This window comes from Castor canadensis, chromosome 8 (assembly GCF_047511655.1).
Source record: "Castor canadensis chromosome 8, mCasCan1.hap1v2, whole genome shotgun sequence".
NCBI lineage: Eukaryota > Metazoa > Chordata > Mammalia > Rodentia > Castoridae > Castor > Castor canadensis.
Genome location: NC_133393.1, coordinates 51392034 through 51401980, shown reverse-complemented (window position 1 = coordinate 51401980; position 9947 = coordinate 51392034). Strand labels below are relative to the sequence as shown.

The 9947-nt window shown below is 42.3% G+C and overlaps 1 protein-coding gene across 1 annotated transcript; it reads right to left on the bottom strand.

Moving 5' to 3' along the window:
* Window positions 1-1293: 1293 nt before the first annotated feature.
* On the bottom strand, window positions 1294-9681 carry Serpinb1 (serpin family B member 1). Its single transcript, XM_020186727.2, has 8 exons — window positions 9647-9681; window positions 9291-9395; window positions 8441-8616; window positions 6494-6631; window positions 5391-5508; window positions 3893-4035; window positions 3541-3708; window positions 1294-1808 (listed from the first exon to the last, which is right to left on the bottom strand). Exons 3-8 carry the CDS (start codon window positions 8606-8608, stop codon window positions 1404-1406), a joined length of 1140 nt encoding a protein of 379 aa, XP_020042316.2. The 5' UTR covers window positions 8609-8616; window positions 9291-9395; window positions 9647-9681; the 3' UTR covers window positions 1294-1403.
* Between the last annotated feature and the right edge of the window lie 266 nt (window positions 9682-9947).

Below are 9947 nucleotides of genomic sequence, written 5' to 3'. Positions count from 1 at the left end.
GGAACAAAATTATAGTAAGGAACCAAAAAAGAAGAGTTACAGAAGGCAGAGAATACTGTTTTTGTTTTTTTTCCTTAGAGCTAAGAGAACATGGAATATAGCAGTATTTTAATGTATGTGGTGGTGGTGATGGGAGGGAGACGAGAAAGGAAAAGGAAGGAAAGTTTGCAAGCAAGCAATTTGCTAGAATTTTGTTTTTAATCTGCATAGCCCCTCACTACCATCAGTATTTTCAGGCCCAGAACCCTCTTGTGTATGTAGCCTTGGCTTGTCTGAGATCAGGGAGAAAAAAGAAGAGGACTGGGATCCATCTGGCTTGCAGAATCTGAGGAAACTATTAACTCACAATGCCACCAGCCTTGAGGAAGCAAGACACTACAGCATTTCAAGCTCCATTTAAAGGAGCTTGGCAAAAGATTATATTGATCCAAGAATCCCCACCCTGTCTTCCTCCACACCATTGCCCAAAGCCATCCTATTACCATAACAACCTATGTGATGGAAGTCAAGAGCCTTTCTTAAAAACACATGGAAAACCAGTTGATAAGACCTGTGCAGCTCCAGCATGCTTACAGTTTCTCCTACTATATTCTTCTTGTTGTCATCACTTAGCATCTTTGATTCTAAGATACCCAGTTCTTTGTTCCGTGTGATCCCACACATGCATATCATACATAAGGGAGAGCCAAAATGGGGATGCAGGTTATGACCAGGTTGAAGCACTGAAAAAGTATAGTAACAGAACCCTATGCCTGCAGAAGATACAACATGAGGCAAGTCAGGTTTGTCTTTGTGACCTGGGCCCTTCATTGGGGCGTTCACCTGCATTTCAATTGCATATCTGTTTTTTATCTTCCCTTCAACAGTCAGGGTGGCTATTACGGCTCCCAAAATTCAAACTATAAAATTTCAAACTATAAAATTTCATGCTTTCATGTCACAAAACATGAAGGAACCCTACTAGCAATCGTTATTACGAGTCCTTTCATTTAAATAGAGCTTTATTATTTTACTTGCATAAAATTGATTTCATCTTTTCTTTTTGCCTCCAGATTGAGAAACAACTGACTTTGGAAAAGCTATGTTTCCCAATGGCTATAAGGAGAGTGAGGCAGTTTCATGAATTACTTACATGGTCAAGAATCTCCATATCTGATTTATTCTTTTTTTAAATGTGATACACTCACAAGAAATCACTGGATCTTTTCAATGTAAAAAAAAAAAGTAGATGTCCTTGCCAAAATTAATGAGTGTTTAATCCAACAGAGATGAACTTACAAAGAAAATTAAAGATTTGTTTCTGGAAAAGTAGTTTTATTGGTAAGAATAAGCGAAAACTGTCACTATTAAAAACTTGAGGAATAAAGCTCTAAGCTTGACCTTCATCTCAAATTCTCTTTCTTCTAAGGGGAAGAAAGTCTGCCAAGAAACAGAATGTTAGCTGTGGGTTTGTGCTGAATGAAGAAAAGAAATGGATGGTCAGCCGTGAAGTCTTCCTCATGTGCCAACATGGAAAAGGTGGCAATGCCTGCTGTGGCGGCAGCTGCCTCTGTACCTTCTTCATTCACTTCCACAAAGGACTTGTGGATAATTTTTGATATGAAAATATCTCTGGCTCCTGACATGCCAGACAGATCAGCCTTGCTACTATTAAAGAGATCCTGTATTCCTAGGCGGGCTAGGTCAGAATTGAGGACATAGCTCTCTTCCAGTTTGAATCTGGGTAACTTGACATTGACCTCAATGGTATCCAGATTCTCAGGTTTGGTCCACTCACACAATTTTTCCAAAGTCAATTGCTTCTCAATCTGGAATTAGGGTAAGGCAAAAAAGGAGAGGTGAATCAATTTTACATAAGTAAATAATGAGGCGCTATTCAAATGCGTGGACACATCATAGCAATTGCTAATAGATTTCCTTCATGTTTTGTGCCCAAACAGATTATCTGCAAGATTTCATTCTTGCCTGGGAAATGGTGAAATAGAATACAGCTATATTCCAAATTATCAAGGTGCAAGTACAGTCCAAGACTTTGAACATTAGATCCATCATCCATCTACCTACCCACCTATTCCAATTTCCAATCTATCCTCCTCCTTCCATCCTTCCATGCACTCCTCATCCATCCACCCATCCATCCATCCACCCTCCCATCCATTCATCTACCCATCTGCCCATCCATCCACCCATTCAGGACTTACTAAACCCCTACCACTCTGGATAATTGTGATAGGCCATGGCAGCTTTTATTATCCTAATTGGTTGAATGGTTCAAGGGGAATTTTAAAAGGTTTCTTCTATTTTTTTCTGAGACCACTGAAGCTGTGGTAATCTGTAAACTTCATGGAGCTGAAGTAAATGTGAAAAAGGCAGATAATGATGAGACCTAATTGTTTAAAATGAGGACATTGTATGCACATATGAATAATAAAAGAATAAATAAATAAATAAAATGAGGACAATAATTGCACCTACCTTGTAACATTGCTGTGAACATTAAATGAAGTGATGTATATAAAGTGTTTGGCACATAACAAGTGTTATATAAGTGTTAGGTGTTATCATCATGGTTATTGTTATTACTATTGGGCTAGAACAGCACCACTGTCCCATTATCCTACTGATACTGATAATTCCCTTCCTGAGATTAGAGACTTCTGCTTCGCAATCAGAGAAAAGACTAATTGAAAAGACGATGAAAGAAGGACCACATTGATTTCAATACATACGTTAGACATGAAAATGACTAACATTAGATCCCTTTCTGATATCAAATTCAGCTGGAAAGGAGGAAGGCATAACCACATAGCAGGCTAAAGTCACAGAAGAACAACTACAATCTTCATAATTTTGCCTACTTCTGACCATGACAAGAGATGTCCCACCCTTTAAATCACATACAATGGGAATGTCATACACAGGCCATATTAGAAATAGGCCTAACTCTCAAGGTAACATGGCTACCAAGGGACCCAATGGAAATTTAATTCACAATCTCTATAAATCATAGTGAGAATGAACAGTGTAATAACAAGATGAAATTGTAGTTAAAATGCTTTAGATTTAAAAATTTTTCCTGAGTAAAGCAGTCTTCATCTTACTATACTTTCCTGAAAGATAATCCAAGAGACTGTTTACGAGCTGCCACTAACCAATGCTACATTTAGCATAAACCTCTAGATGCTACCTGTCACAATGGTTCAGAAAGTGGCCAGGCATCTTGAAAATTTAAACTGAGGGTTTCTGGGCTGGGGGTGTAGATCAGAGTAGAGCACTTGCCTAACGTGCAGAGGGCTCTGGGTTTGATTCCTAGCACTGCCATAATTAATAATGATAATAATAATAATAATAAGTGTAAAGCTCCAGTGTAATAAGTGCTGATGAGTTATATTTACAAGGAAATAGCCAAGCATTGGCAAGGAATCTCAGATAACCTCAACCATCAGCAGACAAATAACAAGCACCCACCATGCAGCACACCCACAGGAAGAACCAATACAGCAAAAGGAAACATGGGTAGTGAAGTCTAGAGCCAGTTACCTTCTCCAGGCCCGTGGACTCATCCTCGATGTCATCAGGCAGTAAAATGATCATGCTAAGCTCCTTGCCTTTGTAAGGCAGCTCCAGAACCCGGCACTTCAGGTCCTGGATATAGCCAAATGGAAACTTTTTCTTCTGATACATCATCTTCACTGTTTTTGTGTCTTTCTGAACAGTTAAAAAAAATCACTCAAATTATTCTGTATGTTCTTTTACAGGAAAGAATAATTTTGAGCTGAGAGTGTGGCTCAGTGGTAGAGTGTGGGCTTAGCAAGTAGGAGGCTCTGGGTTCCACCCCAGCACCAAAACCAAAAACCGGGAGCAATATTGGACAGTTGTGGCATCACCTGACCTTATTCAGTCTGAATGGTGCATTGGTTGTTTCCTCTTTCATGAATTTCTCCTCCCAGTTTCCCTTGAAGTAAATGGCATTCACCAGCACAAGTTTGGTCATACTATCAACCACACCTGCAGCCAGCAGTTCCGGAATTTTCCCTAAAAAGATAAAATGAGCTTCTTGAAAGCTCCACATTGAAACTCCAAATTTGAACTGAGAACTTATTAGCATTGAAATGCAACTCAAACATATACTTCCCACTTTATTGCCCTTGAACTTGGTGTTAAGTTAGGAAAGCCCCTACTGGTATGTTTCTACTTGACATTAACCAACTTGTGAGGCAGACCAGGACGGCACTCGAACCCCAGAAGGAGCTGACGTGAGTCAAATGTGGGGCATTACTCAGTGGTAAAGCACGTGCTTAGCAAGCATGAGGCCTGAAATCAATCCCCAGTACCAAAAAAAAAAAAAAAAAAAGAAAAGAAAAGAAAAGTCATACAAACAAGCCAAATGTCCTCAAAAAAAAAAAAAATTCTCCTTCCCTGGATTGTGTGAAAACAGTGATCATTATTTTGTGAATGGCCATTCTTTCACAGAAAAAAATCCTTAGTCAAAATTTTTTGGTCACTCATAAATCACTTCTTCAAATCTGCTAAGTAGAGGCTTACTCTCACAAAAACAATTTTTAAATGTCCCAAAGATAAGACAATTGTTCTACTGAACAAAGACTTCACCCAAAGCCATAAGTGCAGCCAGGAACAATTCCTGCAATGCCTCCTGGATGCGTTGACTCACACGGAAACTATGTCAGAAGCGAGGTGCGTTAAATAAATGAATTGGGCCCTGACAGCAAGTCAGTCCTCACTCACCTCTCCTTGCCCACAGGACAAGACACTGACAAAAAAAATATTTAAGAGCACAACAGTTTGTGAATACTGACTCCATGTGTTCCATATTCCATTTCTTTCTGTATGGCTATTAAATATTTTGAGGCAGGCATTTTTTTTTCTGCCTTCAATGTTGGTTTTAACTTTAAAATGTAGTTTGGGGGAACTTATGGGACAAGGTATCATGTCTACATTTCCTCACTGATGGGTTTCTGATATCCAAAAACTGTCCAGCAATGGGCAGTGCAAAATTTACACACAGGTGACAGCAACTGATTATAAACATGTAGGCCAGGCTTTGGGAAGTGGGGGGAGGAGGAAGGCCTGAGCTGCAGATGGGGAGGGGGAGTGGAGGGAAAGAGACTATCATAATGAAACACTCGAACCTAGGTCATGGGGGGAGGGGGCTGACCTTGAAGGGGATTCTAGAATGCTGGTCTTTTTCTCTTTCTTATCTTTTCTACTTTCTTTTCATATCCAGCCATGAGCCTCCTCTCCCACACACTCCTGCCATTGGCCAAACTGTATATAAACTGTATTGTCTTATTATTATTAAACTTATTATTTCAAGTATTTGTTACAGTAAGGAAAAGCTAACACAGACTCCATGCTGACCAATCTCTTACCTTCTGTCTGACCTTTGACCCACTGGTTTATTGCCTTCCTGGCATCCTCTGAGGCATGCTGAAAATCCACACTGGCCAAGTCAGCACCATACATTTTCTGAGTTGAATCCAAGAATTCCTATTTAAAAAAAACAAGGAAATGTCATGAATAACTCCTACTATATACAGAAGTGGTTTCCAGAATCCTGAAAAGAAAAAAAATTGTCCTAAAAGGTTACATTTGATCATGACACAAAAATTCTACCCCTCATACTTTTTGTTGTGTTCAAACACACATAACATTAAATTTACTATCTTAGAGCTGGAGGTGTGGCTCGAGTGGTAGGGCACCTGTCTAGCAAGTGCAAAGCCCTGAGTTCAAACCCCAGTACTGCCAAAAAAAAAAAATACTATCTTACCAATTTTTAATGGTACAGTTTAATACTGGTAAGTTTAACTCTTATATTTTTGGAGTTCTATAAAGTTTATTAATTTGTTTCAAACCTCACACTGATATTTTTTCTTTTTCTTTTTCTTTTTCTGGCAGTTCTGGAGTGTAATCTCAAGGCTTTGCACTTGCTAGACAAGTTCTCTACCACTTGAACCCTGGCCCTAGTTCTTTTTGCTTTGATTATTTTGGGGATAAGGTTTCGAGTTTATGCCTGGGCTAGCCTTAAGCCAATCTTCCTATTTATACTTTCCAAGTAGCTGGGATGGCAGGTGTCTACCACCACACCCGGCTATTGATTGAGATGGGGGTCTCACTAACTTTTTTGCCTGGGGTAGCCTCAAACCGAGATCCTCCCAATATCTGCCTCCCAAGTAGCTGGAATTACAGGCATGTAACATTTTCATAAATTAGCAAATATTGGTTTGCTTGAAAGTGAATTATAGGGTTTATTCTTGCTTTAAGAGAACATCCAGGACTGATCTTCTCACAGTAAAGACTATAAAACAAAGCTACCATATCAACTAATGGGGGGTACTATCTGCTGTGTGTTCACATTCTGTATTGTTTTTATGAATGCTAATAAATGTTAAGGTGACTTCTGTGATTTGATTGTGAAGGAAAAAAACCTGCACCATCCAGTGGAGTTTTAGAATATGAAGTGCAAAGTACTTACGGGTAAGAAATTGTAGGTTTTTTCTCCATATAATCTGTTAGCAAGCTTCAGTATATAGGGAGCTCCCTGTTTGTTCATTTGAGCATTCAGACTTTGAAATCTAGAATGAATGTCCTCAACTGCATCGAAATGAAAAGCCTAAAATGAAGAAAACATTCTTTATTCAACCATTTGTTTTGAAATTGTAAAGTGATTCCTTAGTGCTTGCTTTTATGAAATTATAGTGTTTTTATTCCCAATTAATGATCTCCAGCCCAAGGCTTTGATAATTTCTCATTGGGAGACCAAGCAGTGTGGAATCCAAAACTTAGAACCTGATGAGCATAAAAATTACATTAGAAGCTGCTTTTATATCATTTGTGTTATAATTGGAGTTCCACAAATACGAGTGGCTAATATATTGAACATTTCTATGTCTGCTTTTTTTGTTTCTGGCAAAAGTCATGAATGGTATGTTCATATTTCTATTCTGTAGCAAATATAATTTTACTGAAAGTTCTCAGAAATAAACAGTAAAATAAGGATTATTTCCTAAAACTGACCACAAAGATATGACAGGTTGAGGCTTTTTTTAATAACACAAAGCATCCACAACCCGCTTATTTAAAGAAGAAAAACTTTTTAAAACTTATTCTGGCAGAAATTTAATTCCTCAGGTGTCAGTTACAAATCAAGAAGCCCTTTATGGTTTTACAAGGCCTGGGCTGGTTCCTTGCATTGAAGACACAAAGAAAAAACCATACAATCCAAAGTTCACATTACTTCCTGAGGTACGCCTTGCCTGCGCCGTTATTATGATCTGTCTCCTTTAACGAAAGTTAAGAAACCTTAAAACTATTCATTGCAGAAGTTACAAAGTCCCTGGAAAGCCTTAAAATAGGAGCCAATATAACCTGTAAGAAGCAGCTAACAGCATTAAAGGTTTAAAAGAAAGTAGAGGGTTTTGTTCATTTTGTTTTGTTTTTGGTGGTACTGGGGTTTGAACTCGGGCCTCACGCTTGCTAGGCAGGTGCAAGAAAGTGGAGTTTTACAAAACTTTAAAATGATTTCGGCTCTGCAGTGATGAGTATAGAAACTCTGCAGCTCAAGACATTTCTTGAACTTGAACACAAGCTGCACACTCCCAGAGAGCAGTGCTGTGTGGTGTGTGACAGATAGGTTAGAAAATTCTCCACTTTCACCCTCATTCCTTCCTAGGCTTCAGGACAGAGCAGAGTTCCCCTCTAAGAATGAAGGAACATCAACACTGAAGTCCTTCCACACCCATTAAGGAAAGCAAGGAAGCCTGCGCATCCCTGCCCCTTCCCTTACTGAAACAGTGACCTGCCAACTCCTCAGGGACCTTGTGGGCCTCCCTGCTGCACTCCTCCTGCAGAGCCCTCTTGCTGTGCCCCCCCCCTCCCCGCAGCCATGTTCCTGCCAGGCCCAGAGTCAAGCCCTGAACACAGTCTCACAGGGTTGTCTCTTTCCTTGTCCCTAAAAAAGGGAACAAACACTACCAACACTTCCCCGCTGTTGGTAGTCCTCATGTCCCATCACTCTCACACTCCAAGGTGATGTCACATAATAGGCGTTATTCATGAGTAGCCAGTCATCATATCAAAGCAAAAACTAGAACTGCTGGCTCAGGGTGAGGTGGGGGATTTCCAGGAGAGCTGGCAAAGGTTCGCTCCTGCATAGAGAACACCAAGCTCCAGAGAATGCTGCTGGACTTATCCACCATGTCCTCAGCAAGACAGACAGTGCTGGCACGTAGACTGTGCTCAGTAGAGATGTGAATGAAAGCCTGTTCTTGGGGTTGGCTGAAAGTCTGGCCTCCTTATGAACAGTGTTCAACTGTTCAAAATGCAGTTTTACTAAGAGCTCACACGAAGAGCTCAAAGGTGCAACGTTTTGGTGAGGCTTTACATTAGCAGTGAGAAGCAGGCCAGTTTTGCTTCCACTGACCTTGGAGAGCTGGGCTGCACTGTTGCCTTTGGTCCCCAGAAAGACCATGGCCATGGCAGATGAAATGCTGAAGGGAGAGATGAAGATGTTTCCAGTCGGGTTGTTTTCATTCAAAGCAAGGAACAGGTCCAAGGCAAAAAGGGTGTTTGCTGTGCTCAGCTGCTCCATGGTGAAGGCTGTAACGCAGAGTGGATGCCTTTAATTGCCCACTGCCTGTGCCAGTGAAGTAGGCAGTTCCCTTTCCCTGCCATTTTCCTCAATTTGTGTCAATCACCACCCCCCACCTTAACACCAAGAGGGCAAGAACACCGTCCCAAGCATACAAAGGTGGGCCAGGATTGAGCAGTGGCAGACAGGTGAGTCTAACCATCTGTGGCAACCTTGGCATATCCCCGAGTCCCAGGCCCTTCCAAACTACTGGGTTTGGGAGCACACACATTTCTGACCCTCAGATTCAAGTCCCTCATTCCTTTACATTCACCTGGAATAACATTTCCACTAGAAAATCATAGCGATCTACTATGCATTAAAACAAATTCTGGCAAAGATGTAATTATAATTAACAGTATAATCATTCTTGTCTTGAGATTCAATCAAGAATGGTTTAAGAGGTCAAGCGTCCAAAGTCTCAGCTGGTGGAAGCTACCAAGTCTGGGAACTCAGCGTGTCCAGGGTCCGGCAGGGGAAATGGGGACAATGTTTTTGCACTGGTTAAGCTTGGCTGGGGATCCCAGCTGGGCCACCCACTAACCTATCTGGATCTCTACTCTCAGATCCTCAGCTTCCCCAAGCAGAGGCAAAGAACAGCTGTTTGGCTGCCTAGCAATCCAGTGCTGAGGTGAATTCTTACGTGGCTGTGGCTGACAAGTGCGCTCTGGACGACGGGTCCTTCTTTCCCTTCCTGCGGCCTGGCCCGGGGCTGGAAACCGGCACACTCAGCTGGGGAGGAAGGGAGCTGTGGAGAAAGAAAAGTCCGATCTGCGCTTCCCGAGATCGCAGTCCTCCCTCCCTGCCCGGAAGACCAGCCTGGCAGAGCACCCCGGTCGCGATCACAGCTATGGCGCGGTGCTGCTGGGGTCGCCGGGTGGGGGTGCGGCGCGGGGAGCTGTGGGAGCCCGGGTGGGCGCGGGATCCGGGTCCTGCGGGGCTCGGCGGACCCGGCCTCCCCGCCACCGCGTTCCCGTGGCGCCACTCGCCGGGCCTTACCGCTGCAGGCTCGGGCGATGGTCTGCGAGGTCTGGGCGCAGTTGCGCTCCGGCAGCCTTATAGACCGCGGAAGGGCGTGTCCAGGCGGGCCGCGCCGCGTGACTGCCCAGAGCCCAGGGGCCAGGCCTGGAGGAGGAAACGCAAGTTTGCAAGGACTGCACACTTGGAGCCTCACTTTCTCAATTCTAGGTCTTCCCCAACCTCTTACCAAGGTATGGATGTCCGAGATGATACAATGTGTCGCCTCTTCTACAGTAAACTATTCGCTTTTGAATCCCAGCTTTATACTCCAAATACTCAA